Here is a 25,421-nt window from a genome sequence, read left to right on the forward strand (position 1 = left end):
AAAAATATAAATATAAATAAATCATTGAACACAGTGTCTCAACTCGTTCTTTTGTTTAGCAACAACGAGTCGATACTGGGCCGAGTCTACCAATCACACACGGAGGACGCATGCACATCCAGAAACAGATTCATAAGAATCGAATCATGCTATCGAAGATCGAGTACTAATATTTATTGTTGAAAGGCAAAAAGAGAAAGGGAAAAAAAAAAAAAAACCCTAGATATGATAACTTCCCCCTCTCTGATTTTTGAATGGAAGCCCTAACCCTAATAAATCATGTATCCCCAATTTCCGATCCAAGGATCCTTTAAGTTTGGCCGTGTTTATCCACACCAACAAATTTCTCTCTTATTTGCTGGAGGTTGAACTTATTATAATCTCTTTCTCTTCTTGTTAGGTTAGCCCTTGGTATTTTTTTTATTTTTATTTTTTAATTTTTGTTAGTCTTATAGATATATTGAGTGAGTTATTAGGTTTAGTAGGGTTAGGGATATATCTATATATACATATTCATATTGAGAGACAGAGATTTGTGTAGGAAAAGAAGTAGTTTAAAGTGTGTGTGTGTGTGTGAGAGAGAGAGAGAGAGAGAGAGATATGGAGAAGGATGTTGATGGAGATACGGGAATGGGTGATTGTGGTGTTGGAACGATTGTTTGGGTACGAAGGCGAAATGGTTCGTGGTGGCCAGGTAAGATACTGGGCCCTGACGAACTATCTGCTTCTCATCTCATGTCTCCTCGATCTGGAACTCCTGTCAAACTTCTTGGGAGGGAAGATGCCAGTGTGTAAGTCTCACTTTATTAATCTAAATACAAAACTTTCCTCCTCCTCCTAGTCTCTTATTGTTATATCTGCTTGATTTCTAACAACATAGATAAATAAAAGCTTGTTTTAAATCTCATTTGTAAGCGATTTCATCACTCGCTCTAAGTTATATCTGTTGTTGTAAATGCAATCACAGTACCCTGAAAAACTGAGAATCCTTTGGTTTTTTCTAGCATTCTGTATAAATCTACTAGTCGGCAGAGTTCGTATTTGGCCTTCATTTTTTGCTGTTCAGTGATTAACATAAAATTGATGACATTTTTTATTTATCTATAACTATGTTGATGACTTGATGTATATGAGGCTAATAATAGGTTTGTTTTGGATATGGACAGGGATTGGTACAACCTGGAGAAGTCGAAGCGAGTTAAACCGTTCCGGTGTGGTGAGTTTGATGATTGCATCGAGAAGGCTGAAGCGTCACAAGGAATGCCTCCAAAGAAAAGAGAGAAATATGCACGCAGGGAAGATGCTATCCTTCATGCTCTTGAACTTGAGAAACAACTGCTGGATAAGAAATATGGCAAGTCTAATGGGTTGACCACTAAGTTACTACTAGGCAATGAACGAAAACACACTCGAGAAATTTCGTTCGACAATGGAAACTCAATAATGGACCTTTCTTTAGAGGAGAAGAGAAAGGGTCGTCTTTCTTTGCTAGACAACAACCCAGATTTACATCCCTCTTATAGATTGAGAGGTTTGCAAGACCTTGGTGTGGGTGGTGGTCCTGTTTCTTCTTCTTCTAAGTATAAACATTCATCCCTGGCTACTTCGAATGGTTTTTATAAGCATGCAGCAGCAGCCACTGATGAGATTACTGATGATGACCGTCAGGTTGTTGTAACAACACCAGAAAGTAAAAATTTGTTAGGTAACAGGAAAAGGTCACAGGAGGAGGAGGAGGAGGGGGAGGAATTAATGAGTAAGAGACGTGATAGGCGTCGCCCTCTTGTTCAACTACTCAACAACAAGAGTAGTAGTAGTAGTACAAAGTTATCATCATCAACAACATCTCACATGCACCACCACTTGCTGCAGTTACATGGTGATGATGATGACTCTGTAGGGGAGGAGCAGAGACAAGTTACTACTACTACTACTGATCCTACTACTACTACTACTACTACAATAGTAGTAGGTAATGATCAAGGCATGGGAATAATTACAAGTGACAGCTTTAACTATACTGAAACGCAGGTGGAAATCCCAACTTCCATTGTTGAAAATAGAGTTGACTCTTTCCCTGTTGTTGGTCTGAGTGAAGATAACAACACTTCTGGATCTAATGAAGACACAGAGACTGATTCTTCTGGCACTGAATCTTTGATATCAGACACATCTGATGCTATGGCTGCACTCTCAGGTTCTTTTCTTTTCCTTAATAATATTCCTGGCTCTTTTGTTTACCTCAGTTAACATGATCACTTTTTCCATCTCTACTCATGCTAGATAGATAAAACTTCACCTTTACCAGTGTTAGATAATGATGTGCCTACTTGTTTAAAGTTTAATTTGCATGCCTTTTCATTTGTTCTATGGACTTTATTAAGCATTCCTTTTCATTTTGCCCTTGGACATTATTTAACATTCATTGCTAGAATGGCTTAAAGAACATCTTGTTATATAAGAGGTAACAAGACTTAACAAGGACATGTAATTGATATAATTCCGTCAATAAAAGTTAACATTTATTTACTCGAAAGGATATAGAGATTTAGCAATAAACTTCATTCTAGTCAAGGGTGGACCCGTTTTTTGCACTGGCTAATATGTGTGTCCCTTTTTTATTATGAAACTTCAAAGATAATACCTTTGGTGCATATCCCTGTACAAAAATGTATAATTTATTTTTATTATGAAACTTCAAAGTACCCTATATAAGAACTGTGAATATTATCGAAACCCAACTATTGTCAAAGAAATGCATAGAAGTCATTCACTAACCAAAGTTAGAAGTTAACAATAATAATTGTAATGCTCATCCTAAGCCATAGTCCATCGTTCTGCAAATATGGGTGATTTGAGTTTTGTATCGTAACAATGGTATAACCCCTTTTTGGAATATGTATTATCATCTGCATTTGTTTCCTTTTAAGTCACTTTCTGAGTATGGTCCCTACGATATAGGGTTAGCAAATTAGCCGATCCTAGCTCGAGCCTGGCTGGCTGCCTGGCTTTACTACTTTGGGTCTTTGGCTAAGCTTGACTCCGTATGCAGGTATATATGCATACACCTACATAATACATAAGGCACGAGAAGCTCAATCTTACAATAGCTCAAGCCGAGCTTGTTACATATTTTGAGCTTGAACTTGATAAAAGCTACACACATTTGCAGGCAAATTAAAAAACCCTTAAGTTATTAAAAATATAGAGATTTTTGTTCCAATGAAAAATGATATATCTCGATTGAAAAGAGTGGCCTTATGTTCCTGATAGACGTCCTGTACTCTCGTATGTTGGCTGAGATTTTGATCCTCAGCCATTTCTGCTGCTGCTGCTGCTGCTTATGAGATGCCAAGTTCTTGCTGGTCTGTAGGGAATTTATCTGCCTGCAAGTGAAATCGTAGAACCTATAATGAATTCTGAAGCTGTTAAATATTGTACTTCGTAAGTAACAAGGTAAATAATGGGTTTTGGTAACAGTAAACTGGCTTCCAACTCCCAGATAATTATGATTGAATGATAAGTGTTACTATTAAAATGGGGAATATCATAAATAATAAATAAAGATGATTATGTTTGGTAAAGGTTTTGAGGATTCAACCATTATTAACCCTAAAAAAATACCCCTTTAGAGTTTAGTAAAAAAATACCCAATTTGTAAAAAAAAAAAAAAAAAAAAAAAAAAAAAAGACACACACACTAATTAATTAGACAAGTCGCCTAGGCAGCGCCATATGTCAAGGTCTTTCCTATAGTGCCTAGGCGTGGTTTTCAGACCAAGTAGGTATGATTGATTGATTGCTGTTCATATTGCATTGAGTCCCCTCCCTTGAGTATTTATGCTGGTTTAACCTTCTCTGTTTACTGCTTTCTTGTATTTCTTCTAGAAGTCTAACTTTTTTTTTTTTTTTTTGTTTGTTTTTTTCATTTGTGGTAAGATGAAGATGAAAATATTCAGTTTATACCAAAAGCATCTGGAAGATCAGAATTGCAAACAGAAGACGAGAGTATGAGTGATGATGAGTCAGGAGGACATTGTCCTGATGACAGTGGTGATTCCCTGCAAGGAGTACCAACGAGTGTGACAGTCTCCAAATGGCAACTGAAAGGAAAAAGGAATAGTCGCAGCAGCAGGTATGCAGCAGCAGCAACAGAGAGGAAGGCGGCCGGTGGTAACAATCATCATCATCACTGGATGAGTTTTAAGGAAGATGACATTTATAATTATTATGGTGGTGCTGATTCATTTGACAGAAATTTTGGAAGCCGCCAAGTGGTAGGATTTAACAGCAGCAGTAGCATGAATTGGGAGGATTTGACATCCCAATCTTTGAAAGGAGGAGGAGGATACTGGGAGCAGCAGCAGTCAATCAAGTACCATGATCCTCCTCCTCCTCTATATGTTGATCCTTATTTTGGTGGGGGCAGGATGATGAGATCAATGTTAATCGATGTTGATGTACAAGTTCAATCTGGTTATCAAAGAGAACATGTCCCGATGATTTCCCTCATGAGCAAGTTAAATGACAAGGCAATAGTAGGTCACCCTATCCCAATTGAAACCCTAGAAGATGGTTCATCCGACATCATCATTGTTTCTGCAGCTGCAGCTGCAGCTGCTGCTGATGAGTTTCAAATGGAAGCATCAACACTTCAACCATGGAGGACCTCCAGGAGGACCTCCAAGTGTAGGGTTCCGCGACCATCAACATTTGAGGAAGAGGACGAAGAAGAAGAAGAAGATGATGCCTTTGAGTATGTAGTAGATGATGAAAGTACATGGGGTATAAATCGCAGCAAAGGGGGCACGCCTAGAAAGACCACCCTGAAAAAGGCGCAAAGGAAGAGCACTTCACTTTGTAATCAAAAAATAAGAACGCTGTCTTCGATAGGTGGGAGTCAGCAGCAGCAGCAGCAACAACAGCAACCAAGTTTGGATTTGAAAGACCAGTGTTATGATGAAGGTGAAGGAGGAGTGATGAAGCCAGAGTTATTGCCTACTGCAGTTGCTTGTATCCCTGTGAAATTAGTATTCAGTAGATTACATGAGGAGTTGGTTGCACGCCATCAATAAAACATCATCATTAGGCAGTAACTACATGTAAATTGTATTTTATAAATAATTGAAATTATGATTATATGCTTCTATCTGCCTTGCCATTGTCTGGTTGATTAATGTTTATCCCAAAAGTCTAGATGTTTTGGGGAGGAGAGGGGGCTTGGAGTGGGAAAACTTAAAATACAATGGAGAATGTCCATTATATTGTTTATATACATTGTAGGCTGCAGAGTAGATTATTATAATTAATGTGTAATTTATATTTTAATTAATTTGTTTTTGTCAATGGTAGGTATATGCCGAGTGAACCTCTATCGGACTTAAACTTATGTGGTGTATTTTTGCCTTTGGTCTTTATTCTTGTAACTAAGCTCAGAAAAACAATAACTTTAAGGAGTAACTGAGAGCTCAAAAAGGTAACACCACAATTTATGGAGTAATCATCGGTATTAACATGTAGATTGGCTGGTACCATCAATTTGGATTGGACGGGGCATTGGGGTTTGAGTTAAAAGGGTCCAGATAATCTGACAGATAATAATAATATGTGTGACTATAATCTTGTGAGGTACTCTAGTATGTAAATATGTGTGAGGTGCAGTAAATTAAAAAAAATAAATAGTCTTGGTTTAGTTAGAGGAATGGCCCGGTGACTATAAAACTGCAGTCTAAAACCCAAGTTAAGCTTGAATAGGGGATGAGATCGGTTTATGTTAATAGCTACCGAAACCGCATTTCACATAAAACATAAATGTCCACATAAAGCTTACAGAAACAACCACAATATGAACCACTTCCAATTGAAAAACAAATTTTAGTCATTTATGCAACTGTCACCATTTCCGTGTAACTCAACTGGTAATGAGTGGGGGCGTCTTGCCAAAATAAATATGAGCTAGTTGTAGTGTTGTCATTTAAAAAATAATTTTCTATGCAAGTGTTTCAAGGCGTGAATGGATAAACAGTTGTTTAAGCTCGGATATAGATTGTTGTCCTTATCTACGGTAGTCCATCTAAGGAAATCCCATAGAATGCGGAACTTCTCAAGGTGATCATTTATACTCATTGAATGCAATGGTCCTTCTTCTGGTTTGATAGGAAAATGGGTGGAGATCCTCACCATATTGACACACTAAAAATGAGTTGAATGGATTAATATTATTATTATTACAAGATACCATGCCCTTACTGTTTCATTGGATGGATGGTCATGGAAGCTAAGATCGAAAGTAAGTTTTCATCCAGTAATAACTAATTATCCACTTTTAAATGATACAAAACGGGCATCATCATATCGTATGTAAATGGTTACCATGCATGCCAAAGAAAGTCGACGTCTTCACATGACAATTAAACATAAATAAACTTCCAACTCAATCTATTGGATCATGGTGTTGTTCTGGATTCTTCATTAATCCCATTCTGTCAATGTTTCCTCAAAGGCGTTGATCATTTGTTTACAACCTATAGATTTGTAACACGATTATTGTATATCACATACTCCACTATTTTGCTAACATTAATTAAGGCAGATCATGAATGCAACTTCACAACATCCTTTACTGTCAATTTCACTTTCATGTTCCCAATTTGAACTAGTACTTCTTCTTTTGAAGGGTCTACTTTCAACACGGTCGCTTTCTTATTGAATTTAGACACGTGCACTGTATCACCTGCCTTGACAGTTTGGCTCCTGTTTTTTTCTGAAAATATTAATCACAGTTTGTATTAATTAATCGATGAGCTCAAAGGGTAAAGAAGTTGAGACATGACCATAAAACTAAAACATTGTGATTGTGATGATAAACAAGGTACCGATTAGTAGGTGCTGCTTGTTCAACATTGCTGTATTTTCTGTACGTGTGCTACTAAAGGAGGTGGTTATCTTAGATGGAAGACTAAGAAGATGTTCCTTGGAAGCGAAATTAGGGGATGATGCACGACACAGTCGCACTTTGTTGTGAAGTATTGAACGGGCTACTCCTCCTGCATCCGTTATTTCTTGGAGCTTTCTGTATCTTTGATTTGTGGCATGCTCCCTAATTCTGCCTTCACTAACCACTAAATTTCTGTGAAGTTCTCTTGCAAGCCTAAAAGTAGCAGTCACATATTAGTATATATAAAACATTTTTTCATCCAGCATGCTAGCCAGACTACCCTTTTTGTTACAATATAAGACACAGAAGATGTCCTCACTTAAGATGATGTCGTGCATCATGAATATGCTCATGAAGTTTCTGCTTTAGCTTCTCCATTTCTTCTATAACCTGCATGTTTATTTATTATAGAATTAAACTGAATATCACATGATAGCATAGTGGTTGGGCCCTAATATCCTTGGGATGGAAATAGCCAATAGCCAGGATGGAGTAATCATGTTAAGTTTATGGGGTTGGATTACTTGGCCTCCCGGGTAACCCGAACAAGGAAAAAACTTATATAACTAATAAATAAAACTTAAACTAATGTTACAAATAATTATACTTTATTATCATAACATACATATAATCCAACAATATGAGGTTAATGTTAAATTTTTAACACAACTGATAGGCCTTCATGCTCCACAAATTACAGCAACTAAAATAATATAAACCATATTTCTAACCATATGGTGGAAAGACCTCAACGACTCGCTTTTGTTCACAACTGTTATCAATCTCCCTTATAAATTCTCCACATAATTCCATTTTTTCTCTCCACCACTTGTAATCTATAGCAATTTTAACTTCCATGCAGATTATGGTTAATACCTTCCTACAGTCTTCCTGTTAGTCTATATTGCAATTGTCCTAAAAAAAAAAATAGTCTATGCTAGTTAAGGTTCACAGCAAAGAAATTCATATCATTATTTCAAATCTGAAAGCCCATTTATTGCAGTATCATGCATTTTTCATTTCCTAGTCATCCACATAATATGTTAAGCTGCAGTAGATGTAATAACTAACCATTCGTATGAAATTTGCATCAAAATACTCAATTAATTTTCAGATAAACTCTAAAGTAACTGTATAATCATGCATGCAAAAGTATCACAGAGCTACTACTGAACATCTAGCAAGTAAATAGCTACTTTTGAGTAGGTTTGCCACTCAACTTGCAATATATGCAACATGGAATTGATCTCTGGATAATTGTAGTATCTATGTGTGTGTGTGTGTGTGTAGATGTAACAGAGTATGCAAATCACCTCATTAATCTCTCCACTAGCTGTTCCATGCAGTTGGCGAGCATTATCTACAATGACAGTAGGAAGTCCTAGCCTTTCACCTATGTTTATTGCATTTGAACGTCCTGCATTTTATTTATATATTTTGTATTTAGATTAAATGTTTAACTATCATCAGATCAGATGGCTACTCACATCACCTGTTACTGTTAGGAAGAAGAAGAAGAAGAAAGGAGAAAGTAGCAACAACCTGGAATTCCCCAAAGAATCCTATATGTTGGCTTTAATTTCACTTCATCAAACTCCATGCATGCATTTTCAAAGGCATCATTGCTGTTGAGGTATATTAACAAACAAGATCAACAACACATGATTGCAGGCAGGCAGGCATAAAAAGGAGTCTTTTTGAAATTTCATCTTCAACCAACATCAACAACACTTGAATTCCACCCAAGGGTGCCTTCCGCACATCGTGTTTTTTTTGGGGGGGGGGGGGGGGGGGGGGGTTTACCGCCCATGCCCTCGCATTGGGCCAAGTTTCCACATAGGCAGCAGTTAGGGGCGGGTTATGCAACTACGGGAGATGAACGTGTGGGTGGTTTAGTTCCCCCTAGATGATCCGAACTGATGTTCCAAGAAAGAAAAAAAACTAACATCAACAACAACAACAACAACCTGTATTTGAGGGTTTTAAGTTCACCATGATGGGTGGTAGCCATTGTCAACAAAGCTCTCCTCCCTTGAGAACAGCATTCAAGGAGTGACATCCCCAGAGCAGCTCCTTCTAGAGGATTCGTACCAGCACCAACCTATCATATGCAAGCAAGCAGGCTGCACTCAATGAGCCAGATACGATATATAATTACATTACATACATATACATACATAAAGCCTCAACTAATTAATTATTCACAAATATCGTTCTATTCAAACAAGACGCCTCCTCGGTCACCTTTGACTTGAGTAGTCTACCACTTGAATAAGACAAATGTACTACGACTACCCAATTACTACTTTCTTCAATAATATGATTGGCTTGGTGCCAGGACAGTAAACATGCATGACTTGGATGGTAATGAAAACATATAGCAGCAGATCATGGATGGGATCACAGATATTTTTCCTGTCTCTATTTATTTTGAGTAATCGAGGACTCCGCATTAATTAAATCAAGAAACAGACTACAAGTTCCAATGTACAATATGTATTCATAAAATAAGATATGATGGAAAGGAATGGAATGGAATGTGGACAAAAAAGAGCTACTAAATTTGGAAGTCAGTATAGCTAAAATGATCAAGAAGACTCTTTAACTGATGAAATATACTATAATAATACCTCATCTAAAAGCACGAGAGACTGACTTGTTGAATGCGACAGTATGTCCTGAAACAGATATAGAAGAAAGCTATTCTCAAAATCAAGCAACAACAACTGCCACAATATCTTCTTATCATCATCATCATCTAACAAACCAATTAATTACATACGAGGCTTTCTGAGACAAGATAAGGTTTTTTAAGACAAGATTTGGGTATTGTTGCCGTTGTGGTTGATGAATGATGTGTAGTAGAAATGGAAATAGTTTACTCCACATTTTGTTAACAACTTACACTAGTTTTCCTCAAATGGCCAGAAAAGGTAGACAAAGATTGAGACAAGGATTGTTCATCTCCAATATCAGCAAATACGCAATCAAACCATGGCATCTTCACAGGTTCAGATGATAACACATAAAGACCTACAAATACATACAATCACTTAATAAGGCATCAATCAAATCAAATCAAATGATGCAAAGTATAAAATAAATAAATGCAGAGATGCACAAATCTAGTCCAGTCTAGTGATTATCAAAAGCAGGGATCTTATTTCCTTTTTGATTAAGGCTTTTAGGGTCTAAGGAATAGCAAGTTATCTACTTTCCTTCTAAAAACAGACTAACATACTCATCAAGTCATGTTGCAATTTTTATCAACAGACATTCTAATTATCCCATTGGACCTCAACCTAGCTAGTGGGCTGGGGTGCTCATCGGAATGAAAATGTGAACTGGACCGGAAGAAGAACCAACAACACCAGACTGTAACCGTATACGAGCATGGGGTTTTCAGTATAAACATACAAATATAAAACAGTGTCATTTGAAGTTTTTCCAAAGCAAAAGTTGAACTGTTCTAAGAAAGGAAAAAAAAAAAAAAAAAAGAACTGGTTCAATTCTGGACCGGACCGGACCGAACCATTTGGAACTATCCAAAATGAAAAATTTGATTTTAAAGAACTCCAGAACTGAAGTAGACACAGCCAGTAAAAGTTAGGTTCTGCCGGGTCCAGAGTGATTTATGGTTTTCTGCACAACCATACGTGCAAGTGCATGCTCTATTCGTATCAATACAAGCCTACCTTTGGTAATCTTTAAAAAGCTAAGGGTAGGTCAAGTTGTATAATATTTTCTCTAACATTTCAGTTTTTATCTCCAATTTTAAAGACAATCAGAGATATAAATTAAAAAAGTGAGTTTACCATTTCCAATGAAAGGGTTTTTGGAGAAGTTGTGTTAAAACGTATTATATGTTTCAAGGTATTTCATTACAAAATTTCCAGATAACAACTTCAATCAAAATTTCCAGGTACAAAAGGGTGATTCTTTTTTTTTTCTTTGAAAGGCAAGACCCCAAAGTGTAGTCTGTATGGATTGAACTCGTATCTCTACTAGAGATCCCTAAATCCCCACCACTAGGCTACCCCCTTGTGGTTTCAAAAGGGTGATTCTCATAATATTACTTGCCTGATTTAGCCATCATAACAGCCAAGCCTATAGTCTTCAAGAAAACGGTCTTGCCCCCAGTGTTTGGGCCAGTTACAACAATAACCCTTGTTTTCTGTGCGACAAATATATCGACGGGAACGGGGGATGATTGTTTTAACTTTGTAACCTGGAAACTTAGAGCATTGAGTTGATATTGAGTACAGATAGATCAAAAGTGTTAATTACTTGATGTACACTCACAGATCTTAAGCGGTTACCCGTGCTTCTAAAGATGAGAGACTTGTATATGCTTCCTCTTCTCTCTGGGTGGAAATGCCTACCTGCTGTCTTCTCCTTCTAATTTCCTAGTAAAAATATAATAACCAACCAATGGATGATGATAAGAAGCATTAAATTTGAGTAGTTTAACGTTTTTTGCAAAAGAATAAAGATTTTAGCAACAACAAAAAAATGTGTGTAGTTGTGTCACTTACGGCAGTAGCTTCACTGACATCCTTGACAGCCTTTTGCATATTGTGTCGATGTTGTTGAAGTAATAGAGGATGATAAGCTTTTGGTAGATACAGTTTCCATTTCATTGAGGGGTCATCAAATGATGATGATGATGATGATAATAGCAATAGTTCTGGATATGTGCCACCAAATGAAATACTGTATGTTGCTCGAGCATTGATCTGCATTTGTCAATGTCAGTCATGGTGAAAAACAAGTTAAAAGTTGATTGTGTCTCACACATGACTTCAAATACAACTTTAAAGCATTATGAATAGTGAGAAGAAAGCTAAATATCTCAGACAACATACTTTAACAAACCAAAACGGAAACAAGAAGCCATGCCTTTGTTCACTGCTTATGATTAATTAGAATGTGCTCTCTTCATTGTTTATAAATAGATAACTATTCAAGAAAAAAGTACTAATGGTGGCATTCATATCAGCTCATATAACTAGGCTAAATATCTCCGACCCGTTTGACCCATGACCCATCTCAACCCAAAACCGTTTTGACCCGTTACCCAAACCGACCCACCCTGGTCCGTTGGATCCGTTAGCCAGGTATAAAAATACATCCAACTTTAAACAAATTACAAATGAAAGAATATTAAAATACAAAAAAAAAAAAAAAAAAGAAAAAAAGAAAAAAAGATGATGCTATCACATTCATCAAAAATTGTGAAGTAATAATGACATTTGAATCACAGATGGATACTCACCACATCTAGGCGTATTATCGCATCAAACAAATTCTCTAAGTCGTCAAGATCTGTTTGCATCTGTTCAAGAATAACAATATGAAACACAAGAAGTAACAGAAGAATAAAATGAGGGATTGATTTACTTACTTACCTTGTGTGTAATTTCTAAAAGCACATCAGCCTCAGCCTTGGCTACTGCAGCTCTTGCTTGTTGCAATTCGTCATTTAATGGAACAGCAGAAAGTGGCTCCACAAGGGTTCCGGTACCTGAACCACTACAACCCACGGTATTTTATCTCTTAGGCATGAATGAGGTTCTAAGGACTTGTGTCCTTTTTTAAAAGCACGTATGTATAAAGAAATATACAACGCATGCCCACATTTTTTGGACAATAATAATATGTAGAGGTAGGAGAACATGTTTGTTGAATAGTTTTCTTCATATAGAAGAATCAAACAAGTGTTATAAAAACATGCAACTATGTTGCATCAGAGGTGCTCCACTCCTCAGTCCATGTTCAAATGTGCACCAAACTCCTAAGAACTGTGTTCATGATTTTAAATAGAACACATGGAGAACAAGGATAGACAACATATGAACTTTAAATTTACTTCGTTGGATATTATGAAGCAACCCTCAAGTAGAAGGATCATCTGCGAGACTGAGACAATGATAAGGTACATATACCAATGGAAACAATTTAACAATAAAACTCAGTTGGCCTCACGTGCAGTGTAAGAGGAATTATGAAGAAGAAGAAAACTTTGAAATGTGCAACCAAATCTAGCATGCGATTCACCTTGATAACAATAGACCATCAAAGCTTTTTTTTAGATCAGTTCCTGATTTTATACACCATCTTCCATCAGTGTTGCTTACTTCCTAGAGCAGTGGGAAACAAATATCAGGGTAAAACTGTAACAGAGATAAATATGGTAGTGAACATCTTACCACAAATGATGTTTCTTTCATTTCATCGCTGATTAGACTCTCCATCAACTGGGCTAACTGAACAAAAGAAAATTATGCATCTCCATAAGTGATATTCAGATTTCAAATGGTGACATTTAATTCACATCCAATTAATATGAAGATTCTTTCACATGTGTATAACTTCTGGTTAGGCTCAATAATATTACTTTTAAATGAGTATCGTCTAGCTGTTTTAACGGTGTAAAATGGTGGAGATACCAAGGCATTTACACACCTCACACATAAAGTTCATATACAGCGACGTAACAGTTACATGATAGCTCATCGAAACCTTATTCCATGTACAACTCAGATTTTTTAAATCTTCATACTTGTGGAATAACTCAAGATACGTACAAAATCCACCGCCAGAGATTTATTTGTGAGACAATAAATAAACACGGAGTGACATGTGAAGATTCATATGATGAGCTCCAAGTGAAAACAAATAGTTTCACTCAGCAAAGTAAAATAGTCTGCATTATAAGGTTATCTTACATTGGGAACAAAAAAAAGTCACTTGGATGCATTTTGTGGCAGATAATGCCTTGAGTTACTAGGAATTTTCCCTTAATGTTTAGTGTGGAAATGACTCTCGATTAATGATATTTTTTATGATATACCTTTTAACCAATAGAGTAAAGAAAATAGACGTAACCAATAGAGTAAAGAAAATAGACGAAACCTTTCTTTCAAGTAATCGCACTTGTTCACGAGATCGCTTCAAAGTAGGACTCTGCAAAATGGGTAGGCGACATTAACAAAATAATATAGAAGTAGTGTGTGTGTGTGTGTGTGTGTGTGTGTGTGTGTGTGTGTGTATTGGGAAAGTGGAATACCGCAGAATCTTTGACACATCCATCTTCATCTACAAGTTTGTTAATGAAGTTTTGCAAGGGGCGACAAACGGAGATGTCCATGATCTATAAGTTGTCGTGGTGTATAAACAATAACAACAAGAACAACAACATCAACAAGAGTTATTAGTGTATAACACAAAGGATGTAAAGTGAAGTTCATACTATATCTGCAATAGGCATGAAACGACGTAGCCAATTAGAATCTTCCTTAATTGCAGCTTTGAGATTGATCTGCAATGATTCACCAGATTGAAGCATGGAAACAAGGGCAATTGCTTCTGGTCCATGAAGAGGGAATCCTCTGTGAGCATGTTGTAAACCAGACTTGACCTAAATTCAATTCGATTAATTATCAATCAATTAAGACATAATAATAATAATAAATTATTACATTACACCAACAATTAAATTACTACTAGTATTATTACATATTACCTACTACTACAGCAGTAAATTGCAAAGGTAATTGATTACCAATGAGATATTAATAGATGAAAAATCCATGATACAACCACCATGGTTGTGCATTTCAACAGCTGCATTCGTCTCTTCCAAAACTTTTAAACATTCTTCGTATGACTTATCCAACCAACATAGGTCTACCTGCACTCACAGTCAATTCATTCATTTATATTTATATCTATATTTATATTTATAATATTAATAAAAATTAATTAATTAATTTCAATATGATTAATAATAGATATATAAATAAACCTTGGTGGCTTGTCGTCCTAAAGAGGTACCGGCAAATGAAGCAACGGAATCGCAAAGTTTATCCCACTCCAAAACCCTCAGAGTATGTTCAACTATTGCTGATTTTATCTTATAATTATTATTATTATTATTATTATTTACTATTACTAATCCCTGTCTCCGTTTGTTGGAGAAACTGAAATTCGTTTTCAATCTCATCAAACTCAAACTATTAGATGATGGAAGGAGGGCCATGGACGAATCCCAGATTAGCATTCTTATTCAGAAAGTAGAAGAAAAAAAAAAAGTGTGTACGGAGTATAATTTATGACGTTCGCATTTTAGATTTAATTTTACTTTTATTTTATTTTGATTTTAATTTTAATTTAATAATCAATTAATATCTCCAACAAAAATCATATTCGGTCCCATGAGTCCGTGACTGAGTGACTCACTGATTTGGATGATGTGGTTGAGCTTGTTGCTAAGGCTGGGAGGAGTAGATCATCCAATCCAAACATATTCTTAGAAGGTTGGTGAATAGGTTAAATATCTAGGTATGAAAAGTAAGTTAATTATCCTCTAATATAATTGTGGTAATATCTAATTATCATCCACTCCTACGAAAACTAATTCCATCTTGGTAATTAGAGCACTGAGAGGGTGACTTAGGTCACTTGGCATGTCAGGCGTGACTTTCTGAGTCAGAAAAAGTGGAGAGTGGTAACCTATGTCACTTGGGCATGTCAGTTTTTATTTTTATTATTATTTTAATGAGTTTAAATCTAACATAAATTTATAAAATTATAAAAATTAACATAAACAGAAATAACTTTCATTAAAAATTAAAAAAAAACATTACGAACCTAAAGATTAAAAAAAAAAACATTACGATTCCTAAAAATAAAAATAAAAACATTACTAACCTAAAAATTAAAAAAAAAAAAGCATTACAAGTCCTAAAAATATAAATACAAACCGAAATTTCCTAAAACATAACCCAGTCCGTTCGAGTCTTTCACGGGCTAGGACTATTGTATCACTCATCGCTCTCGTTGTGCGGGTAGTGAGGATGAGATATGTGGATACAATACAAGTCGATAGACTCGCACTTGAGTTTTGCTTTCCCGACGATTGCTTCCCATTCTCGCTCGGTCGTGAGAAACTCAATGGTCTGGGTTCGTGGAACAATGTACATAAAATGTGAGGCCTCGAAGTCGACATGCTCTCGTATGTAGTTGAACAAACGGCTTGTGTCCCACCCATGTGACTCGAACGACATAAATTTGGGTTGGAATACGTTTTCCAATCCTCGCTCAGCTCCCCACCGTAGTAAACATTCAACGAAACAATGCAAGAATTCATTTTTTTATTATACTCGTGTGTTTAAATTAAGAAGGGAGAAGGAAGTGTGTTTTTTAAAAGTGTGAAGGGGTTGTATATATAGATAAAAGTGGGGATTAAATAAAAAGTAAAAAAAAAAAAAAAAATTGGAGCCGTTGAATTCGTTGGCATAGCGACTGACCGAGGTGGAACGCAACTTTGAGACGGGAGAGGGGAGTGGGGCAACGGGCGACGAGGTGCGGGACGGGAGGGTGACGAGCTCCCACTCCCAGCCCTCTTATAACAGACGTATTTTGTCTTAGTAGTATCCCACACCTTGTGTGTAGGGCTTCTTACTATTAATCAATCAATCAATCTGCTTTGCCTTTTAAAAAAAACATTTTTTTACAATCTTTTATTTTTTAACATCCTTTTTTCCTTTCCATTTTTCGCTTCAAAATTTTTAGTTTCGCTAGTTCTTTTTTACACTTTGATTTTTTTACGTTCGAATTTCAACATTCTAATAAAATACTCTACAGCAACGCGCGAGCTTTTATTCCTCGTTAATATGAGGAACTAGTTCATGAAGAAATTATTCGGGCTTCTGATTTGAAAAGATTTAGTATGTTCATCGAGGGCATGAAAGACTTCAAGATTTAGTTTTTGTTTTGTTGGTTCAATTTAGGATAAAGGGTGAGGAAAGGTAGTTAAAATCCTCTAACTAAACATAGAAACACATATAACAAAAAGTTTAAATTTTAGTATCAAAAACTAAAAAAAGAAGTTAATAACCCTAAATCAAATCTAAATCAAATATAGTCGCCGCCACCCATATTACTCCTCCTCCGGCCGTCGGTTTTCGCCGGCGGTCCGGAGGACTCCCTTTCCTCACCCTTTATCATATGTTTTATCTATTTCGCATGTAATTCTCGTTTTAGGCGTTTTTTTCAATTCGAGTTAGATCAACAATTAAGGTTGCATCGGTGAGTTATTTCTGGCGGTTCTGCCGGATCTTGTCTCCTTGCTTCCCCGACGCAGATCTACAGGTAATTTGCGGGTCTTTGCGATTTGTCGGAGTTTTCGTGGATGCCGGTGGTTTTCGTGCCTTTCTCCGCCGCCGGCTGATTCGGGTTCTCTTGCTTGATATTGCTTAAATTAGACATATCTTTAGTCGCAATATCAAGCTCTATCATTGTTTATTTCGTGTATAAACATAGTATTTTCGTTTGTATTCCATTTTATTGTAAAATAGTTAGAATCATTGTGTAATTGAAGAAATATGGAAGATTTTGGATGATACTACTAAGAGATCGAAAATAAGTCAAAAAGTTGATGAATAGTAAAGTGCGCTCAAGAGTGGGCTCAAGTGCGCGCTCAGCTCACTCGTCCAAAATTTGATCAGAGAATTCTGGAGTTGTAGAAAAAGTGCGCGCTGCTACAGTGCGCTCGGCGCACTCCTTGGCGCACTCCAGATGTAAAGCAGATTTGAACGCGTTTTGTCGAGCTGTAAAGTTTAATCCGGGTAGGTGAATAGTGCGCTCAGCGCACCCCTAAATGTGCGCTCGGCGCACTCTACTTTCGGTGCAGTTTTTCTCCTTTATAAACCCCTGTCCAGCCTCATTCTCAATATAGAAGTTTACAGTCATTTTTAGAGGCAGAGGTTACGGTTCAAGGTGATCCTTGGAGTAATCCAGGATCACCTAATCCATCATTTCAATCCGGAATCAAGAATCATCAGGATCATCATCCAAGATTTCTTCAAAAGGTTGATTCTTGTTAGTTCAATGAATTCTATCTTTATTTCCAGTTTGTTATTGTCTTTAAATATGATTGTTAGCTAGTTCTTTTTATGCTTGTCTAGATAAATAACCGAGATGTTGAATGTTTGTTTTTGATTAATTGTTCTTATGCGCGATAGTTTGATGTTTGAATACAAGAACCATTCTTGTTAAGTTTAATCTTTTCGATTCAATTAGTTGGTATATTTGTTTAACCAAGAAACATCATCTTGTTAATTTAGTATATCGATTTACACCTAGTGACAAGTGTTTGCCCGTCTTTTACCAAAATGGGTAAGTTGCGTTCAAACGATTAATCTATATTGGAATGTAAGAACGAATCTTGTAGATACTTTCGGATAGCTTAATTGAAATGTGTAGTTGTCTAGGAGAACGGTCAATTCCCTAGAATATGTTATACATATTTTCACTACTCAATTCCATATAGCTAATAGGTGTTAAAAATTTGCCTTATCTAGTGACGTTTATAGGGATCCTATTACTACACTTAATTGATTACTTGGATTGGGTGAATTGAGCATTTAACCGGACCAAGGGGATGAACTAAGCTAAACCATTAGTTGGCATAGGAGTGGATCATGATAAACACATCATTGGCATGATCATCATTCAAGTCTTTAGACTAGTTGAATTAGTTGATTATAAATAGGAGGTCTTAGATGACAAGAATGTAGTGACCCGAACTTTTCCATGTTTATATATATTAAATGAAATTGATAATTACATGATTAAGTGTTTGCAACATGTTAAACAATCAAACTTGTTAAGACTTGATTAATTGAAATAGGTTTCATATAGACAATTGACCACCCATGTTGACCGGTGATTCACGAACGTTAAAACTTGTAAAAACTATATGATGTCATATATATGGATATATATATATATATATATATATATATATATATATATATATATATATATATATATATATAGTTAACATGATATTATGATAAGTAAAAATATCATTAAGTATATTAACAATGAACTACATATGTAAAAACAAGACTACTAACTTAATGATTTCGAAACGAGGCATATATGTAACGATTATCGTTGTAACGACATTTAATTGTATATATATATATATATATATATATATATATATATATATATATCATATTAAGATATATTAATACATCATAATATCATGATAATGTAATAATTTAACATCTCTTTAGATATAATAAATAATGGGTTAACAACATTTAACATGATCGTTAACCTAAAGGTTTTAAAACAACATTTACATGTAACGACTAATTATGATTTAACGACTCAGTTAAAATGTATATACATGTAGTGTTTTAATATGTATTCATACACTTTTGAAAGGCTTCAAGACACTTATCAAAATACTTCTACTTAACAAAAATGCTTACAATTACATCCTCGTTCAGTTTCATCAACAATTCTACTCGTATGCACCCGTATTCGTACTCGTACAATACAAAGCTTTTAGATGTATGTAGTATTGGTATATACACTCCAATGATCAGTTTTTACCAGCCCATTTGAGTCACCTAACACATGTGGGAACCATCATTTGGCAATTAGCATTAAATATCTCATAAAATTACAAAAATATTAGTAATCATTCATGACTTATTTACAAGTAAATAAAATTACACATCCTTTATATCTAATCCATATACCAACGACCAAAACACCTACAAACACTTTCATTCTTCAATTTTCTTCATCTAATTGATCTCTCTCAAGTTCTATCTTCAAGTTCTAAGTGTTCTTCATAAATTCTATAAGTTCTAGTTTCATAAAATCAAGAATACTTTGCTAGCTTACTTCCAATCTTGTAAAGTGATCATCCAACCTCAAGAAATCTTTCTTATTTACAGTAAGATATCTTTCTAATACAAGGTAATACTCATATTCAAACTTTGATTTAATTTCTATAACTATAACAATCTTATTTCGAGTGGAAATCTTACTTGAACTTGTTTTCGTGTCATGATTCTGCTTAAAGAACTTTCAAGCCATCCAAGGATCCTTTAGAGCTAGATCTATTTTTCTCATTTCCAGTAGGTTTATCCACAAAACCTGAGGTAGTAATGATGTTCATAACATCATTCGATTCATATATAAAAACTACCTTATTCGACGATTTAAACTTGTAATCACTAGAACATAGTTTAGTTAATTCTAAACTTGTTCACAAACAAAAGTTAATCCTTCTAACTTGACTTTTAAAATCAACTAGACACATGTTTTATATCTATATGATATGCTAACTTAATGATTTAAAACCTGAAAACATGAAAAACACCGTAAAACCGGATATACGCCGTCGTAGTAACACCGCGGGCTGTTTTGGGTTAGTTAATTAAAAACTATGATAAACTTTGATTTAAAAGTTGTTCTTCTGGGAAAATGATTTTTTTATGAACATGAAACTATATCCAAAAATCATGGTTAAACTCAAAGTGGAAGTATGTTTTCCAAAATGGTCATCTAGACGTCGTTCTTTCGACTGAAATGACTACCTTTACAAAAACGACTTGTAACCCGTATTTCCGACTATAAACCTATACTTTTTCTGTTTAGATTCATAAAATAGATTTCAATATGAAACCATAGCAATTTGATTCACTCAAAACGGATTTAAAACGAAGAAGTTATGGGTAAAACAAGATTGGATATTTCTGATTGTTGTAGCTACGGGAAATATTGTAACAATTCTATACAAATCATATCCTAGCTAACTTATATTGTATTATACATGTATTCTAATATATTATGTAATCTTTGGATACCATAGACACGTATGCAAATGTTTTGACATATCATATCGACTCATGTATATATATTATTTGGAACAACCATAGACACTCTATATGCAGTAATGTTGGAGTTAGCTATAAATGGTTGAGGTTGATTCCAAAAATATATATACTTTGAGTTGTGATCTAGCCTGAGACGTGTATACACTGGGTCGTGGATTGATTCAAGATAATATATATCGATTTATTTCTGTACATCTAATTGTGGACAACTAGTTGTAGACTTGTAGGTTACTAACGAGGACAGCTGACTTAATAAACTTAAAACATTAAAACGTATTAAAAATGTCGTAAATATATTTTGAACATACTTTGATATATATGTACATATTTGTTATAGGTTCGTGAATCGAGCAGTGGCCAAGTCTTACTTCCCGACGAAGTAAAAATCTGTGAAAGTGAGTTATAGTTCCACTTTTAAAATCTAATATTTTGGGATGAGAATACATGCAATTTTATAAATGTTTTACGAAATAGACACAAGTAAATGAAACTACATTACATGGGTGAATGATCGAAGCCGAATATGCCCCTTTTTAGCTTGGTAGAATAAGAATTTGGGAACAGACCCTCAAATTGATGCGAATCCTAAAGATAGATCTATCGGGCTCAACAAGCCCCATTCTGGAATTTGGAATGCTTTCGATTTTATCATGTCCGATGGGTGTCCCGGAATGATGGGGATATTCTATATGCATCTTGTTAATGTCGGTTACCAGGTGTTCACCATATGAATGAATTTTATCTCTATGTATGGGATGTATATTGAAATATGAAATCTTGTGGTCTATTATTATGATTTGATAATATATAGGTTAAACCTATAACTCACCAACATTTTTTGTTGACGTTTTAAGTATGTTTATTCTCAGGTGATTATTAAGAGCTTCTGCTATTGCATACTAAAATAAGGACAAGATTTGGAGTCCATGCTTGTATGATATTGTGTGAAAACTGCATTCAAGAAACTTATTTTTGATGTAATATATTCTTAATGTAAACCATTATGTAATGGTCGTGTGTAAACGGTATATTTTAGATTATCAATATTTGATAATCCATGTAATGCTTTTTAAACCTTTATCGATAAAATAAAGGTTATGGTTGTTTTAAAAATGAATGCAGTCTTTTAAAAACGTCTCATATAGAGGTCAAAACCTCGCGACGAAATCAATTAATATGGAACGTTTATAATCAATATGAACGGGACATTTCAGTTGGTATCCGAGCGTTGGTCTTAGAGAACCAGAAATTTGCATTAGTGTGTCTTATCAAGTTTGTTAGGATACATTAGTGAGTCTGAACTTCGACCGTGTTTTCTTTAAAAACGATTGCTTAACACTTTTGTTGGAAACTATATATTATTAACATGTAAATATTATGTGATATATTAACCTCTTAATATGTTTGATATTGTGTGATAGATATCTACCACTAGTACAAATCCCATCGACTCACCTAATAATAATGAAGAGTCGAATATAATTTGGGAAGATTCACAAATTCTCGAAGAGGAACCGGAAGAAGAGGAGCCAGAAGAAGAGGAACCGGAAGAAGAGGAATCAGAAGAGGAGGAACCGGAAGAGGAGGAACTGGAAGAAGAAGAGGTTTCGGAGGAAGAAATATTGATACCTACAGTAAATCGATTATATAAAAGAAAATCATCAACCAACGGACCAAAGTTAAAAATGGTCAATGGTGTTTCCGCCGAGGAAGCAAAATATTGGAAAGATTACTAATTTTCCGATGAATCGGATCCCGATGAGGATTCCGATGATGTTATAGAAATTACCTCAACCCAATTTAATATGGCAAAAGAAAATAATAAGGGAAAATATATAAAAATAGAGAAACCTGATTCCAACCCCGATGAACTTTATATGTATCGGTAACGTCCGTATTTCCTAAATTGTAACAATAACCCGGGAACCTCTAAACCATCAGGTTTTTCTAAACCATTGTGGAAGACGACGGCTCATATTAGAGGAACATCATATATCCCTAGAAAATTAAGAAAACGAACCAAGTCCGAAGAAGAAGAAACCAGTGATTCAGATTAGAGGGTTGTAATCATGTTGTGTATTATATATATTGTAGTGTGCTTGTACTTTTATGTTCTATGTAAAAATTGCTTGTATTATTTGTTAATTATCTTTTACGAATCTAATCATTGTCTATTTTACAGTATAAAAACACAAAATTTACGTTAAGGATAGACAACCAAAAATTTTAGAAGACCTACCAGGAGATATGATTGATGAAATCTTGTCTAGAGTCGGGCAGAAATCATCAGCACAATTAATTACAGCAAAATTAGTTTGTCAAACATTTGAAAGACATTCCAGGCATGCCTTAGTATATAAAAGGCTTTCCTTTGAAAGATGAGGTATATCACATTGGGGAGACTTTAAGTTACGCCAAGTTTTCTTTAAAACATTTAGTGCGAAAAACCCAGATGCAATTTTACGCTACGGGTTACGAACCTATTTTGACTCAACATATCCCAACATAGGACTCCGTTCTTTAGAAAGAGCTTCTAACATGCAACATAAAGAAGCATGTTATGCTTACGGGTTAATAATGATCACTTCTCATCAAATGGAGAAAAAGAACATTGGATTGAAACTTTTAAATAAAACATTTTTGCAAGTGACGGACTCGGTAGTTGGGGTAAGAAACAAGGTTTTTAGATTGCTACGAGGCTGTTGGGCATTACAAAACCCTTGTCCTTTTGACGACATAACAACATGCTGCCTAGCCAATGGTCATAACGGTTACTTTCCACAAGATCAAGGATGGGAAGTCGTCTTAGTAAAACCAGAATGCATGACTTGTTTCTGGACTTATGAATTACGTGTCTTTATTTCTTTTGCTGAACAACTTGCGTATTAACTAGAATTGCCTTTATAGCTGCCGGGTAGCAAAGTTATTATGTGCTATATTTCATCCTATATGTATAATAGCGGTATTGTAAGTTTGTAATATTTTGTATAAAGTTTGAACGCGAAATATTATTGTAATAAGTTTTTCATATAGAAGCGTAGTAGTTGAGTTGTAAAGTAGCTAGTAAGTATGAACTTAACGGGTAGGTACTACCCGAATTAAAACTATAAAATGCTAATATGAAGAAAAAGCTTTTATAAATAAGTTCATATAATGCTACGAGATACTATTGACTACTCTTAAATTCTATATGATTAACTCCATTCTTTTGGCTATTTTTTGAAGAAAATGGCACCAACGACTCGTCAGAATTTGAACATGAGCGAGGAATATTTCCGTGTTTTCCTTGCAGCAAACATAGCCGCAGTACAGGCTGCGATGCAAAATAACAATAACTCTGTATCTAGCAGTGGATCTAATTCCACAAGAAATCGTGTAGTATGCTCCTACAAAGAATTCATTGCCTGCAAACCTTTGGAATTTGATGGAACTGAAGGACCAATTGGATTGAAACGGTGGACCGAGAAAGTCGAATCGGTGTTTGCCATAAGTAAGTGTACTGAAGAGGACAAAGTTAAGTACGCTACGCATACCTTCACAGGTACTGCGTTAACGTGGTGGAACACCTATCTTGAACAGGTAGGACAAAATGCTGCTTACGCATTACCGTGGTCAGCATTCAAGCAATTGATGAACGAGCAGTACCGTCCTAGAAACGATGTTAATAAGCTCGAAGTAGAGCTTTGAGAGTTACGAACACAAGGGTTTGACATTACCACATATGAACGACAATTCACAGAGTTGTGCCTATTATGTCCAGGAACGTTCGAAGATGAAGAAGAGAAGATCGACGCGTTTATAAAAGGGTTACCAGTAAGGATTCAAGAAGATGTGAGTTCACACGAGCCCGCTTCCATACAAAAGGCAAGTCGAATGGCTCATAAACTCATAAATCAGATTGAGGGAAGAATTAAAGAGCAGGCGGCCGAAGAAGCCAATACGAAACAACTCAAGAGAAAGTGGGAAGAAACCAGTGACAAGGGTCACCAATACAACAACAACAATTACAACCACAACCGTAACAACAATCGCAACAATAACCGCAATCCCAACAATAACTAAAACAAACGTCCCAACAACAACAATAACAACAACTACAACAACCGTTCCAACAACAATAACAATCCCAACAACAACATCAATAACAACAACGGCAACAAAAACCAAAAATGCCAAAGGTGTGAAGAGTACCACCAGAATGGGTTCTGCATGACATTTTGCACCAAGTGTAAAAGAACTGGCCATGGTGTGAAAAAGTGTGAGGTCTACGGACCAAAGTTTAACAGAACTAAAGGAACAAATAGTGGCGAAACAAGTAATGCCGCATTTGTTTGTTATGGATGTGGAAAACCGGGCCACATTAGAAGTAATTTCCCGAATCAGGGGAATACTAATGGGCAGGGCCGCGGAAGAGTTTTCAATATTAATACGGCAGAAGCGCAGGAAGACCCGGAGCTTGTTACGGGTACGTTTCTTATTGATAATAAATCTGCTTATGTTTTATTTGATTCGGGTGCGGATAGAAGCTATATGAGTAGAGATTTTTTTGCTAAGTTAAGTTGCCCATTGACGCCTTTCGATAGTAAATTTTTACTCGAATTAGCAAACGGTAAATTAATTTCAGCAGATAAAATATGTCGGGATAGAGAAATTAAACTGGGGATGAAACGTTTAAAATTGATTTAATACCAGTCGAGTTAGGGAGTTTTGATGTAATAATTGGCATGGACAGGTTGAAAAAGGTGAGAGCAGAGTTCGTTTGTTACAAAAATGCGA

The 25,421-nt window shown here is 35.5% G+C and overlaps 2 protein-coding genes across 5 annotated transcripts; one reads left to right on the plus strand and one right to left on the minus strand.

Annotated features, from left to right (window-relative positions):
• Window positions 1–64: 64 nt before the first annotated feature.
• LOC139861537 (uncharacterized) lies at window positions 65–5,146 on the plus strand. Of its 2 annotated transcripts, none has more exons than XM_071849962.1 (3): window positions 65–791; window positions 1,167–2,197; window positions 3,939–5,146. In XM_071849962.1, the coding sequence occupies exons 1-3, from the start codon at window positions 601–603 to the stop codon at window positions 5,072–5,074; spliced, it is 2,358 nt and encodes a 785-aa protein (XP_071706063.1). In that variant the 5' UTR covers window positions 65–600; the 3' UTR covers window positions 5,075–5,146. The 2 variants fall into 2 exon arrangements, with proteins under 2 accessions (XP_071706063.1, XP_071706064.1); XM_071849963.1 differs by having other exon boundaries at window positions 3,945–5,146.
• Window positions 5,147–6,183: 1,037 nt separating this feature from the next.
• LOC139861268 (uncharacterized) lies at window positions 6,184–15,048 on the minus strand. 3 transcript variants are annotated; one of them, XM_071849602.1, is made up of 20 exons: window positions 14,744–15,048; window positions 14,501–14,629; window positions 14,189–14,356; window positions 14,006–14,089; window positions 13,852–13,902; window positions 13,146–13,202; window positions 12,994–13,076; window positions 12,345–12,468; window positions 12,212–12,271; window positions 11,472–11,672; window positions 11,256–11,342; window positions 11,017–11,164; window positions 9,842–9,969; window positions 9,567–9,614; window positions 8,904–9,037; window positions 8,479–8,561; window positions 8,250–8,353; window positions 7,256–7,326; window positions 6,875–7,149; window positions 6,184–6,762 (listed from the first exon to the last, which is right to left on the minus strand). In XM_071849602.1, the coding sequence occupies exons 1-20, from the start codon at window positions 14,996–14,998 to the stop codon at window positions 6,593–6,595; spliced, it is 2,460 nt and encodes an 819-aa protein (XP_071705703.1). In that variant the 5' UTR covers window positions 14,999–15,048; the 3' UTR covers window positions 6,184–6,592. The 3 variants fall into 3 exon arrangements, with proteins under 3 accessions (XP_071705703.1, XP_071705704.1, XP_071705705.1); XM_071849603.1 differs by lacking the exon at window positions 14,744–15,048 and having other exon boundaries at window positions 14,462–14,577; XM_071849604.1 differs by lacking the exons at window positions 6,184–6,762; window positions 6,875–7,149; window positions 7,256–7,326 and adding an exon at window positions 7,557–7,851.
• Window positions 15,049–25,421: the final 10,373 nt, after the last annotated feature.

Source organism: Rutidosis leptorrhynchoides, chromosome 8 (genome assembly GCF_046630445.1).
Source record: "Rutidosis leptorrhynchoides isolate AG116_Rl617_1_P2 chromosome 8, CSIRO_AGI_Rlap_v1, whole genome shotgun sequence".
NCBI lineage: Eukaryota > Viridiplantae > Streptophyta > Magnoliopsida > Asterales > Asteraceae > Rutidosis > Rutidosis leptorrhynchoides.